This window comes from Antrostomus carolinensis, unplaced genomic scaffold (assembly GCF_000700745.2).
Source record: "Antrostomus carolinensis isolate BGI_N321 unplaced genomic scaffold, ASM70074v2 scaffold7339, whole genome shotgun sequence".
In the NCBI taxonomy this organism is placed as follows: Eukaryota; Metazoa; Chordata; class Aves; order Caprimulgiformes; family Caprimulgidae; genus Antrostomus; species Antrostomus carolinensis.
In genome coordinates, this window is record NW_010340583.1 from 130,952 (window position 1) to 145,635 (window position 14,684).

General features: G+C 37.8%; 1 protein-coding gene across 1 annotated transcript; it reads left to right on the forward strand.

The window, feature by feature from the left end:
* The first annotated feature begins 842 nt into the window (after positions 1–842).
* GPR146 (G protein-coupled receptor 146) lies at positions 843–14,372 on the forward strand. Its single transcript, XM_010176188.1, has 2 exons — positions 843–1,123; positions 13,324–14,372. The coding sequence occupies exon 2, from the start codon at positions 13,368–13,370 to the stop codon at positions 14,370–14,372; it is 1,005 nt and encodes a 334-aa protein (XP_010174490.1). The 5' UTR covers positions 843–1,123; positions 13,324–13,367.
* Positions 14,373–14,684: the final 312 nt, after the last annotated feature.

Here is a 14,684-nt window from a genome sequence, read left to right on the forward strand (position 1 = left end):
CATGAATAACAAATTCTTCATTTATTTTAGGGGTCAACTCCTTTTTGGTTGATATGAAAAACATACATTACACTTTACTGCTTTGGGGAGAAGGAAAACACATTAATTAATTCTTTATTACAGTTTAAAAAGGCAAATTATTTAAGGACTATTTGTATTCAACCTAAGTAGACAGAATCATGATATTACATGCTTTTTATTCAGATGGAAAAAAATTTACATTTACCTACCATCTCATTAAAGTCAGATGATACAGCAGTAGCATTTTCCTTATTTTTTTTTTTCCTTTTAATTAAAATTGTCTTTTTGAATGCTTCAAATAATTCTGAGGTTTACAGTAAATTATTTTTTAAAGCATACATTGGCTCTTTTTCAGGTCTAATGTCGATTACTGTCTAGAGACTCTGCAGAGGCTGAGTGGATGTTACAGGCTTTTGCTAAACAGCATTGTTTTGGAAAGGCGGGAAGGGATATGAGTCCCGACAAACACAGCTGTGATGAGTAGCTCTGAAGAAAATCAAATTATGCTAACATAATATTTTTGCCAGTTTGGCTTATTTTGCTCTATGTTTATTATTCTATTAACACACACTGCTTCGCAGAATAGCTACTCCTATGGTAAAAATTCCTTTTCTCCTAACAAAAAAGCTCTCCCAGTTTGATGCAGCTGCTATTCGCCTCCCGTTATGTAACTACACCAAAGACTGAACTGTTCTCCAGCCACAGTAACGTCCTTTCAGTTTGTCCTTTCCCAAAGACGACCCCTCAAAACCCCTTTCACAATTATGAACATGGGTAGGCAGGACAGTTCCTCATGGCAGGATCAGGTCCCCCCCCCCGGTTTTTGCAACAGCCCTGTGCACCAATGCCAGCATGCAGCAGAGGCTTAAAGGATTATGTGTATGTATGTGCAGGGGAAGTCACATGTATACACAGAGTTCAGTGCCACCACCGAGGGCAGTGCAGCGGCGTCAGCCGTCTTTTTCTAAGCTCTCCCGTTGTTTATTCCTACTAGAGAAATGAGATATTGGACTTTCTGCTGAGCTCACTTTGAAAAGGGTCTGACTTGATGGGCAAAATGTTTCTGCCAGCCATCAAGGAACAACAAGGCTGTGCCTACCAGGTGAGATTTTAAGTTCACCTTTTAGATTGCTTTTGGTATTTAAGAGCAATTTACTTTAATGTATATAAACCTTGGATCAGTGCAAATGAATAGCACCATTGTTTGAAACCAACGTCCAGTTTTTAGATAAGAGTTCTTTAGGAAAAACGTCATTGTTTAAATTTGTCATGTTCCTACTTTTATCAGTTTGTCCAAAAGAAAGTTCCAGTAGGCTTTTTCTTATGCATATCAATTTCCATGTTCTTGCACATTAAGCTGGATTTACTGTTTCTTTATGTACTGAGTATGTGCTTTTAAGTTTTTTATTAATCACTCTCAATACAAGATCTCAATTTTTCTGTATATTAAATCTAGAAGTATAACAGTATAGCAGAAGTATAGCAGAGGAACTGATCAAAAGTTAATCTAATTATTTTTTAATAAAAAGTTCTCAATGAAAGTGAGATACCTATGAATCTTCTATTCATAGCATAAGAATAAAATACACAGCAAACCAGACTGTAATATGACTGCAAAACAGCTAAAAGACAGCAGTAACTAATTAACTAATTAATCACAATTAAGCTGCATTTTCATTTATATTATAAAAGAAGGTAAGCCAAAGGCAAACTTCAAAGCACCAAATATCTCCTAACTGCTTTCAGCAGAAGCTTTGAATAAGCAGAATGACTGTTGTCCTTTTTAGCCTCCATAAGCATTTTTAACGATGCTAATCACCATGATATTTGCAAATCTGTTTTCTACTGTACTTAGCAGAAGACCTACTTTCCTTTAGGGCTCTGTCAGCTGACCTTTATGTCCTTTTTATACATGCTTAAAGCAGCATAAAAAGGCAGCACCCCATTTCTCATGTTAGCATCACATCCTAAACGTATTTGACTGGCCCCATCATTTAAGTCAAAGCTGTATCCCGTGGATTTCAACAGACATTGGACTGATTCTGAAGTGATAAAAAAGTTGTTAATCAAATGTCTGGACAAAGTGATTCACGTGAACGTCTGTGTTTGTAATGTGCACATCAGAGCGATTCATTTGAACTTCTGCATGAAGGATCTGAACATCAGATAAGACTTTATCAGAATATTCTACGTATTTTCCACAACAGCTAAAACGTGAGGCTCACTGGAGTGAAGACAGGTTAGTAGGCTGCAGACACCTCCCTACCATCTGTAGTTTACTGTTGGTATGCACCCTGTGTCTGTGTGGGCTATGTAGAAACAACCATTTCTCAATCATTACTAAGAAACTGGCTCTGGGACAAACTAATTACTTCTCAGACTTCCACCCATTAGCACAGGAAGCAGATTATAAATTTATTTTATATATCAAGGCTCTATACAGCTCCTGCAGTAACAAAATCTGCTTCAGAAGTCATGCTTCCTTCCTGTGGTGTGCAGGATTTTTAAAAATGTGTGTACCTATCAAGGACACCAAGAAACCTTAAAAAAACCCCTTCAAATAAAAACCAAAAAAGTAATTGCTGAATGGCATGTGAATTGATACACTGCAATTAGTAAGCACTAGTATTTATTTCAATGTAATTTATTTGGCTGTAGTCCCAGGAATTTGTACAAATCCTAACCATGGCTTCCCAAATATCATGGATTGGACAGAATGGGGGTAACAGGTGGCTACAGGTAGTATATGCAAGGAGTAACTTCACAGATGTTTTTGTAATGGGAGATTAGGTTTAGAAAATCCTGGTTTACAGAGGTCCCAGACTCCTTTGCACTTTTCTTTCCTGAAAATTACTTTTGGTTTTTGTCCTTGGAAACATTTTCCCAGCCTTATTATAAGCTATAAAAAAAAATGACACCCATTTAAGAATAACTAAGGAAGCATTCCCATCCACACACGTGTGAAATATGGCCAAGGACTACAATCAAACCATTAGATACTTAAACCTGTCAAACACTTTGCAAGCCTCCTAGAACAGAAGGTGCTAAAGGTTATTACTGACTTTTTCAAGTTTGATGGAAGAGTCATTCCATACATATATAGGTGCAATGGGCAGCCTCATAAGAAATCAAGATTACTGTAGAAAATTTTGATGAATAAGAGGTAAAAAAAACCCTGTCACTGATCAAGTGGAGTCAAAAGCGGCACATGACAAGCAGTAGATGGAAAAATCAGACCACATTCATGTCAGTACAATGCCTCTTAATTCATTTCAAGCCCCTGGTAAATGAAAATTCCTACTCCAAATCTTACAGTCTAATAATAGCCACCCTTGCATTAATACCACACTAGCACTCCTAAAATGTTCAAGTAATATATTTTATTCAGACATTATAAATGGAAGAGTAAAATGCAACCAGTAAACATGCAAGTTTATCCAAGAGGCAGCTAGAAAATGGTATTTCCTTCACCAAATAATAGCAATTAAAAGCCGCAGAAGTGTCAAGAATGTCTCAGACTTTTGCTGACAATTATCAGAAAGATACCTGTTTATCTGCAACAGATGTGACAAATTGTGAAGTCATTTCAGCCATAGCATAGCTCTGCTGAGGGCTGATTTTCCCCTTCAAACTCCAAACACAAACCAGTTTTATAGTCATTCTTATAAATGTTATCTGCGAAAGAACTATGTCAACATTTTTGCATTTACTGGAAACCTGGTCCCTGCAGTCTGAGTCTGTTTCACAAGAGTTTCCTACACAGCCAACAGTAATGTCTTGTTGAAAAGTCACCGGGTCAGCTTTCTCTGATGTTTCTAATAGGAAATTACATTATATTATAGTTTCCAGGAAAACCACCATCTGTGCCTCCTGTCAGTCTTAGCAACTGGCAGCAAAATATCTGTGGGGAATGTTTTCACACTGCCAAATTCCAGCAGCGTTCCCTGTCACACGTCCCAAGCATGGGTGAAGCTAACAAACAGCGGGTTAAGATAAGAGCTGCTGTTTCCACCCTGCCAGCTCACCAGGCCAACTCATTTACAGGGTAATTCCAGCAGTCAGTGCACCTTTGACACTCCAGCCCTGGGATAAATTCAGTCTGCAATATCTAGAATAGGGAGAAGTTGCACAGATTTTCATTGGCAAGAACTGGTCATCTTCACTGGAGTGATGCTGATTCACGTAGATTAAAAGTGGAATGTTAAGTTCATATGCATTCCTTACCTGGAACCTGAGCAACTCCAAAATGCTGGAAATGCAGAGATCTAGCCACTTGCTACCTAGCAAGAGGTGCAAATGATCTGTTTGCACCTATGATCTAAATAAAAAATTAGTTAAACAAAGAAATTTACCATAAAACTGTCCTGTAATTCTATATTTTCTCAAATATTAAAAAGGCCTAAACAGAAAATTTTAAATTCCTCTCCATGATCTGATGATCTTTACACAGAAAAAGGAACTTATGTGTTTCGTCAACATTTCTCCCCCAAAACCAGTCTTAACTGACTTGTTCTGCAGCTTAAGTGTCTGTAGATACTGGAGGGAAGAAAACCCTGTAGTTAAACAGTGATGCTTATCATGTAAGAAAGATCCTTTAATGAAATCACCCAACTAGTGTATTCCATTCCTTAAGTCAGAAAAAAATAACTAAAATACTTTCATTAAAAACAGTGAGACAAAGTTTATCTACTATGTAAATCTACTAAGTCCCAGCTACTCTGAACATCAACACTGTGATAGTAAGAACGCTTTCTGAAAGTGTGTGTGTAATCTTTGTTAGATCCATTGAGTTGAAGTATTTCACATTAAAAGAAACTGTAATTTACATTCAGCTTTAAATTGAATTAAAATATTTGCTAGAGTTAATGGGCTTATATGCTTTCCAAGAAAATGAAATTGTATGTTTTAATTAAGTCTTTTGGTTTCTGTGGCTCACAGAAAGCACAGTGGAAATTCTACCACAGGTTAAATTTTTTAAAAGACTTTTTCACTGAACCAGTTCAAATATATATCAACTTTCAATCATCTTGATAATGAATTTTATTTAAGTTTGTTGCCACTTAGTTTTAAAGTATGATAGCTGCATCAAAATCAGCTTCCAAGTGCTCTGAAAACATGGACCAGGAACTGCAGTAGTACTAATTGGTTGTTCGTACTCAACATTCTGAATAGCACCATCTACTCTGCTGACAGCTAAAAGCCATAATTTCTTCTATTCCAGTTAGTCAACTTTATAAAATCCGGAGCTTGAAACATCTTATGAAGCCTATTTTCTAATAGAACACTCATTCTAATTGTTACTGTTATTTAACACACCATAAGTCACTGAAAGTTAATATGAATACCAGGAAAATTACAGGGGGTTGTTTTGCATGTAACTCAGTTTCTTAAGAAAAGTATCACCTAGTGGATATTTGGGCATCTCCAAATTGGATCTTATTTCAGAAACTCAGGCAGCTGAGGCTTGTAGATTAATATAGGTAACCACTGTGTAAATTCATTCTGCCTGATGGAAGACTATCTTTAGAACTGCACAAAAATGAGATATTTCAATTTTTGCAGTAATTAAATATTAAGCCACAACACATCTACAGTGTATTAAAAGCTGTACTGTTCATTCTATGGTGAACAAAAAAGAAAAGATATGTCCTGTTTTCCATATAGAGGCTCTTTTGGCATCCAGTGATAAAGCTAAGTCAGGAAGAGGTGGAGCAGGAGAGCAGTCACACTCATCTGATAGTGGGACACTGAGAGAAGTTAACAAAACATGATCGAGTTCATAGAGTTAACCCGTGCAGAGCCTCCAGTGCAGCTGTTCCTCAGCAGCTGGGAGGAGGGCACAGCCATCGGCAACCTAATGCCCACAGAGGCTCTATCACAAAAACACAAACAGCATCAAAAAGAAGTTTTCTGGAGTGGTAGATGCGCCTGGCAGATAGCATCTGTGTCTGAACATGGGACTCTCTCCACACAAATCTTTAGGGGTCTTCATGCTGGACTATCTCCTCTCCACAGAACTTACTCTCCTCATCTGGCAGAAATTTCATTTGTCTCTTTTTACCCGTAATACTTGGTTATTACAACCTTCCAGACCACTACCACACTGCCACGCCCTAACAGATATCATGGTCTCTTAAAAAAGCCTTTGGCAGTTTTTATTGTGGTTTCCAGAGTAGTTGATCTCTTTTGTCTTTCTTTATTGAAGTATATTATCTGCTTAAAAATTGAGAGGGGAAAAAGAGATAAGAAAGCAAATACCATTACTCATTTCTGATGGATACACACATTGTTTCGAGCAATCTTCTGTGAACTCTGAAGACAGAGGGAAGTTCTTCAGTTCTAATTTAATACACCAAAGACGCACATCTTGAAAAGCGGTTGCCATAACCTAAAATCAAGTTTTCCTCACTTTCTTCCAAACCAAAGGAGCATTGGAACTCATTTATTGATGCTTACTGATCCGTGACAGCAATTTACAGACACATACTTCTGACATGGCCTTACATGAACCTGGATTCCTAGAGAGATTAACAATCTAATAAACAAAGTGTATAGCTGACATTAATAGTTTTATATTATATGGAATTATATATATTTGTATAAAAATAATAATGATGTAAACAACAGGTTAAAACAGAAAAGAAATTGCATCTATTTAGTAGGTTGCCAAGAGGCCATGGGCAGTAAGCAGATTATCATGGCACAAGGGGGATCTGAATGATCAGGTAGTTGCTATGCAGACGATTTACCACAAAGATGGTGCAGAATGAAAGAATAAACAAGTGACAGTGGTTGCCCACATCTGTGAAACAATAAAAAAGGTCACCTAGCAAGTTGAGAGAGGGGCCCACAGGAAGGAGCTAAGATTTGAAGTGCTCTGAAGACAACAGATATTCAGGATTTCTGGAAAAGCAGAGAGTGAGCAACTTCAAAGGATGACCAAAGTAAAATGCAAAGATGGATTTCAGAAGTGTGAGTATCTCTGTACTCATACCACATATGATAGAAATATAAGCTTATAGTTCTCGAGAATTCAGTTTTTATTGTTGATTCAAAATGCCTAAGAACAGCCTGAGATGTCCCACAGGAAAGTAACAGAGAAGTAAGAAGTGGAAGAGTATCTTACTTCAAAACCCTCTTACAAGTCTTATATGATACCTTGTGTGTGTCGTATGAACAAATAAGGATGGGAGACGCAGCGTTAACTGTAATAGAGTCATCAGGGAGAAATAAAGCTGAAAATAAAGGCCAGGCAGATGTGAAAAACAAGAGGTTTTTAAAAAAGAAAAACCACAGGGGGAAATGGACATAAGTATTTATATCTGGACAGAAGGAACACATGGAATAACACTGGACCAAGGGGAGGCAATAAAATATAAAGCTGGAAATGGGCTCACAGCACAGAAATTGTACAGAATTCAGCAGAAGTGGGCAATGGGTGGTATGAGTCAAAGGTCTTCTGAAAAAAAAAAAAATATATTTATTGTTATGCTGCTACCAAAGCACATTCATACTACAAAGGGGATGGGTTTAGAAAACCAAAAACTGAGCCTAATGATGAAGGTGAAACCAGTGGGACCAGACGGCTGTGTGCCAGCTCTTCCCATGAGTTCACTTGGCAGGGGTGGCAAACTCCTCACTCTGTGCTCCCTGTCCCAGGACTAGGGACAGACAGTGCTACTGTAGAAAGACAAAACCACCCCTCTTCCACCTGACCTACTCTTTTTTTTTATTTGTACTTTTTTTTTTTTAAACATCCAAGACAGGGTTATAGTCAATGCTACTTTATATTAATTATTCTTGTTATTTAGTCATGGCTTCTTTCACATTATATTGCACTGAATTAACTACATTATAAAATGGAACCAATATTGGTGAGAAACACCCCACCTGTCAAACTGGTCAATGATTGCACCACAAAGACATAAATGATAGGGTTGGAAGGGGCCTGTTTTTCAACCCAGCACCCAGTATCAAGCAGGATTTTCTTCTCCACTAATGTTAAAAGTATTTTATCTGAGCTGTATCATTATATTATAAAAAGCAGCAACTCAGCAACTGCATAAGGAAAGTATATTCTGAAAACTCCTTGCCTGCACTGCTGCATTTTTTTTCCCCTCACATCTCACCTGGGCAAGCTACTTTTACTTTTCTGTATATCCAGTCTTCTGTTAATCCCTATGGCATGTACATAAGCTTGTAAGCCTAAAAAAATGTCATGTTATCCAGACTGCAAGGTAACAGCAGTGTAACACTTCATTCTCTCATACTTGAGAGTTCAGAGCGTGTTCCCCTTGAGGTACAACTAACTGCAGGTATGCTATTTTTCAGAAATACCAACCATCCATTATTTACATTTTTAAGAATTAATCCATAAATAATAATTAAAATGTCACTTTCAAAAAGTACCTTACAAACTGATGAATAGCTGACAATCTACTAAATTGTTTTATCTACATACACAACACTTCTGACCAAGCTCTTCAGTTTTCTCAGTCTTGATCTGTAGCAAACCTGTGCCATCCAGCAAAGCTCTATGTAGCGCTCAGCCTTTCTATGCAGTACCCTCAGGTTTCAGTCTCTGTACAAATTAAAGAGACCCTGTGGGAACTCGAGAAGACCTGATGAAGGCAGGAGACTCAGGCCTGTTTAGAGACTTAACTTCTTGGAAACAGTTTCATTAGCTACATATGGTTTACAACGATATTACAGCTTGTGAAAACACACATGCAGAAGTAGATAACCTAGATAAGAGCTATCTCACATATAGATGATAACAGAACAAACAGACAAATCATTTATTATCTAAACAAAAAAAAAAATCTACACATTAAGAGATTGTGCTCCAGCTGGATAAAAGTTTGGTGTTTTTTAAGTCAAATAAAACAATCAGAGTGTAGAATGGTCATGCTGGAAACTGTTAACCCACCTGCTCTGCAACTCAGTGCTGCATTCTGAATGAAAACATCTGAAAACACCCTGACTGCAGCTATGGACTCTAACACAACTAAAAAGTAATTATTATTTTTTTTTCCCCATTAACTGAATATCATTTTATACATCTTTTCTAAAATAATCTTTGCCACTGAGTGCTCTTAATTTTTTGTGCAGTGCTGTAAGAAGTTTTTCTTAAGTAATTCATGCAAATTTTTATCTGACTAAAACAACCTTCAACTTTCATGACATGTAAATAAATTGGCTTTTGGCCGAGTATCAGAACTCTAAAACTACTTCTACACTAATACCTCTCCTACTTTGCTGTTTCCCTGGTGAACTTATGATGATTAAATTCCTTCTAAAGTTTTGAGGCAGCACAGCCTTGTTGCCACAGAGTTATCCACAGCACATACAATTCTGTCTGTGGGCTATGCATCAAATATGAATATAGGAATTTTCTGTCATGTGGGAGTTGCAGTGGTTTTACAATATTCATAATTAATTGTTAAATATAAACTAAGAAGCACAGACCTTGCCTAAAAAGACCAAACTGCAGTCAGAGTAACCATTTTTAGTGTTTCTCTTGTATTTATTCTATAAACACCTGCTTAATTTTTAATGAAGGGATTTTTCATTAATGTTTATTTGCTATGGAATAAAGCCTCAGAATCTCTAAATATAAGACAAATTATTTTGAAAAAATAAGGTAGCTCTCATTTTTGCTTGACTGTGTCAGTTAAAAGCGTACTTCAAAGGTAGCAACTTTAGTTCATTAGTATGAGGAGTTTCCATATAAACAACAGAACCCCACAGTACAAAACCCTTTTAAGAAATGATCCATTTTAAAGGTATAGAGAATACACACACACATCTGTTAATTTTGAGTGACATGCAAATACCCTGAGAAAAATCATCTTTTCAAAAAAGGCAACAGAATAGGATCCATAATAGCATCACAAAATGAGGCTCACATCACGATGCCTTTTCACAACAGCAAAACAGTCTCCAAATTCAAAGTAAATACTCAGAAACTTTTTGTATTACAAGCTAGCTCACCTTCATAAGCAGCACAAGCACTTGTGTGCTCCATAATCCAGTAACTTTTAAATATTGATTGTTTAGAATATGTATGGCCTATAAAAATGAAACCTCAAAGCTACATATTCTCATCCTAGGTTAGAAATAAAACCCACGCTTTTGAACGAGAGCTGTTGATTGCACTTGCAGGGAATGGAACAGCCTCTCCGATGTCCCCGGAGAGCCCCAGCACAGATGACAATACCATAACAAACCTGCGTGGTCCAGCAGCCCATAGATCTTAAAGCAGTAAATCTGAAACCCAGGGACTAAACTGAGCTGGATCAAACAGCTCCGAGCACAGCCTCTCACTTCTTGAAACTGGCTGTAAACAGGGAAAGGGAGGGGCCTGCCGCCTGCCAAGCCAAGCAGAAACTTGTGAGTAACTTCGAGAGGAAAAACAAGTGCAGCGCAGGCAGACAGGCAGAGCCGCACGCTGCCCGGGCGCTGGCGAGAGCCGAGCACCATGTTTGTAAAGAGAAACAAGACAGGGCTTTGCAGCCGGCCTCCTTCCTCGGAAACGCCGCTGACCAAACGCGTGCGGATCCGGCAGCGCGGAGGAATGTGAAACGTGAATTAAAGGTAAGAGGCTTTACAGCCACGCTGCCGAGGTTGGGGCCGTGGGAAAGGCAGGTTGGAGAGCAAAGCGGCGACTGGCAGGACGCTCCTTCCTTCTCCGTTTTAAGTTCTGATTTTAATTTTCAAGGTGATACAAGTATAAAAGCAGACAGGAGCAGGGGAAGCTTTAGGGAAGGCTGAGTCAGCCCACGGTAAACAAGAGGACTGCAGCATTCACTTATGCAAGAGTCAACCTGGGTCTGCAGAACTCCTTTTGACTGGAGAAGGGGTTAGTGGAGATGGAGCGAGTAAAACTGCGACGTCCAAAGCATCGTAAGGACGTACCCAGACATGGTCTGTGAAGACAAAACTGCATTTAAAATGACAAAAGATCCAGCTGGGTCAGAAATGCCGAGCTGGGCCTGTACAGCACAAACAGGTTCAGTGCCTTCCCAGGTAAGTGACAGTCAAAAATGCGTGATTTCTACATTAGCAGCAAAAATACCTCATCTGGTAGTTTAGCAGTCATCAACAAAATTTATTCAGAAAATATTTTTAGTTTAGATCTTATTTTTGCTCATTTTGGAGGTGAGTTCTGTAATTTCCTAAGATTACTATTTAACACAATGAATTGCCTGCAATTTCTGTCATTAAAATAGAATTGTCTTATTTAACTGCCCTTAGAGGACAAATAAAAAAGGGTAATTACTAAAAACACTTGTGAAACCAAACATCCCCCTGCTCTATAAAATATAAAGCATGGTAGCAAAGACTGTTGATCTTCAGAGACAATATACAGGCAAGTATTCTGTGGCTGATGTAATTTAGTCTGGAGTAATCAAAGCTACATGCTTAAGGATAAACCTACATAATGGAATTACGTGATTGTATCCGTGCCTGTGCTTAGTCGCCCTTGCACTCACTGTAATGCATGTATTTGCAATATCTAGTTCCACTCTGCTGCTTTGGTTGAATCAAGTCCTAACAGTTCAATGAGATGTAGTTTTGGTTGCCTTCAACTGCTCAAAACAGCTTTTCGTTAAAAAACAAAAACACAAACCCAACAACAACACCCCAAAATTTGCTTAAAACAGATGCTTCCTGAAAATAAACTGGGTTGTTTTCAGTGCTGAAGGATTGAAAGAGAACATAAAGATACCATACTTTCTACTCAGATGCAGTACTACAGCTAAAGAACTGGTTTCAGAAAACAAAGTTTTTCCACAAAGGTGAAAGAAAGCTTTGAAAACACTAGAATTGCATCTCGTGTCACTGCCACTGCAGTCACTTATCTAAAGGATATTCCACATATGACAGTGGAATAAAAAATTGTTTGCCCAGCTAAAATTACTGTATTTTTAGCCAGATATCTGGCTCAGGCTATGGTATTTAGAAAAAAATGCACACAAAACAACTGCAATGGGAAATAAAAAATGGAAGTGGACACGATTCTGGAACAAATTCTGTACTATGGCTGAAGTGTCAAAGGATTAGCACTAGAGAGATGCAACCACATATCTTCGGATGCTTACAAAACCCATCGTGAGTAATGTAGCCATATGGTTCATGGAGTACAGCATGTTGTCTAGTAACATTCATTGTAATTGCACAATGTTTATTGTGGATTTGATTAAATCTTGTTCTCGCTCTGGAAGGAATGCTGGTACGTGTATTTATACTTTCCTATACGTGCTAAAAGGGATACACACAATATAATGTTGAGCATCTGACAGTATCAGAGGACATGACGTGGGAAATCACTTGCTGTGTAAATTCTACACTGTCCCGGCAGTAATAACAACTGTGATTTTGAGGCTGTGGATGTTCCAAGTTGTACTTTAGAGATTGTTTCTTACTTCTGTGTTTTGGAATGAGACTTTTCATGATGGCTTTGAAGTTCACTGATTTCAGTTAAAATGTTCTCTCTTTACTGAAGATAAAGCAAAGATACCTAGACAACGACTACTGATACTAGCATACTTTTTAAAGAATTCGAGCTATTTTGAGAGGAAATGATAGCCAATTCTTGCCTTTTTGGAAAGTCAGGTTGCCCTCATATTAGGTTCCCTAGACTACAGAGGTCCATTGTTCTTTCAGAATTAAATGGTTATAGGTTGGAAATCTGAATACAAACAGACCTATTAAAAAACAAAAAAAACCTCACAAAAAACAACAACTTCATTTCCCAGTTTCCTCTAGTCTTTGTCAATTTTATCAGGGATCCAGTGATCCTTGGATGTGCCTCCTAAGAAACTATCTTCTTGAGAGAAAGCATATTTAGCACTTTAGAGAACTCTGTTCATCTTATTGCTAAGATTTGTGGTTCATCTTATCCTTCTTTAGCAACTACCCTTATATATCATTAGCTACATAAAAGGTGCTGTTTAATAATTTTTAAAAACGTTGTACTAATCTTCATGTATATTACACCGGTACTTATTTTAAAGATATACAGGTTATAATTTACTGCTGTTGAGTGTCCTGTATCAGCTCATTTGCCACTAATTTAATTTAAAACTTCAGAACATTTACTAGCATCACAAAATTTTGAATCGCAGATGACTTTCTTCTAGACTAACGAGATCAAAAGGTGTTTCAGTCACTAACCTTAAATGGATCAGTTATATAAAGCATATAATTGCTATATTTACAATGTTTTCTTCATACTACTTTGCACTTCACTTACAATATAATATTTCAACAATACTTTCACTATTTCTCTCTCTACAGAAAAGCTGGTAACCAGCGGAGAAGATACAAAAGCTAAAATCACTATGTGGAGCTGTGAAACCTTAAACAACAGTACCGAGAACAGTGAGGACCAGCACCTCTGCCATGACTTCCACCTTGTGCTTTCCATCTTTTCCCTACTCTACCTCATTATATGTTTCCCAATTGGCCTTTGTTACAATGGCTTGCTGGTCCTAGTTAATCTCTATAACAAAGCTACTATGACTATGCCAGATGTTTACTTTGTCAACATTGCCATTGCTGGTCTCATCATCAACGCTCTGGCACCAGTATACCTTCTAGGTCTTGCCAATACAAAATGGGCCATCTGGAATTCTAACAATGAAGTTTATATTACCTTACTTATTTTATTCAACGTCTCGTCTTTAGTTATCATGTACTCTACTACATTACTCAGTCTGGACTACTACATTGAACGTGCTCTACCTAGAACTTACATGTCAAGTGTCTACAACACCAAACATGTTTGTGGATTCATATGGGGTGGTGCCATGCTTACAAGTTTTTCATCGCTCCTGTTCTATGTCTGCAATCATGTATCCACTAAAATAATTGAATGTTCCAAGATGCAGAACAAAGAAGCAGCAGATGCCATTATGGTGTTTATTGGGTATGTTGTACCAGCTATCGCTGTACTGTATGCACTGACGTTAATCTTGCGAATACGCAAAGAGGCTACACCACTGGATCAAGACACTGGACGATTAGATCCATCAGTGCACAGGCTTTTGATTGCCACAGTCTGTACACAGTTCACGTTATGGACACCCTATTATGTTACTCTCTTGGTAAGCACATTTACTAATGCACAAGGAAGAATTGCAGATGAAAGTTACATTCGAATATTACATTTTACCAAGATTTTATCAAAATTCTTGGCTTTCTCAAGCAGCTTTGTAATGCCTCTGCTCTACAGATATATTAACAAAAACTTTCCCAACAAATTACGACGTTTGCTTAAAAAGATACACTGTGGGAATCAAGGGTGTTCTCATGAACGCACAGTAGTACAGCAAGTTATGACGTAGGTATGAAAAAACCCTCTGGTGCTCCGTTACTGCAGTACTTGCCATACCAGTACTGGGACCCCAATACTGCTGTGTTGGCATTCAGAGTCATTAACATGAGAGTCCCAACCAAGAAGCTACAAGGAGCTTTCCATTACAGTGACATGAAACAGTCTTAATTTTCAAATAGTTAATTGTTTGCTGAAATCTTGTGAGACTCTGGCCTGTGTGCTGTAATCCTGTGACATCTGATACTTTCAGTGCACTGAATTGGTTACAAAACATAAACTCTGTCTGCATCATTCTAATATTCCTGTCTGAAGAAATCACTGA

Bases quoted from the DNA above. Each gene is read 5' to 3' on its own strand.
- GPR146 (XM_010176188.1), top strand. From the start codon at position 13,368: ATGTGGAGCTGTGAAACCTTAAACAACAGTACCGAGAACAGTGAGGAC.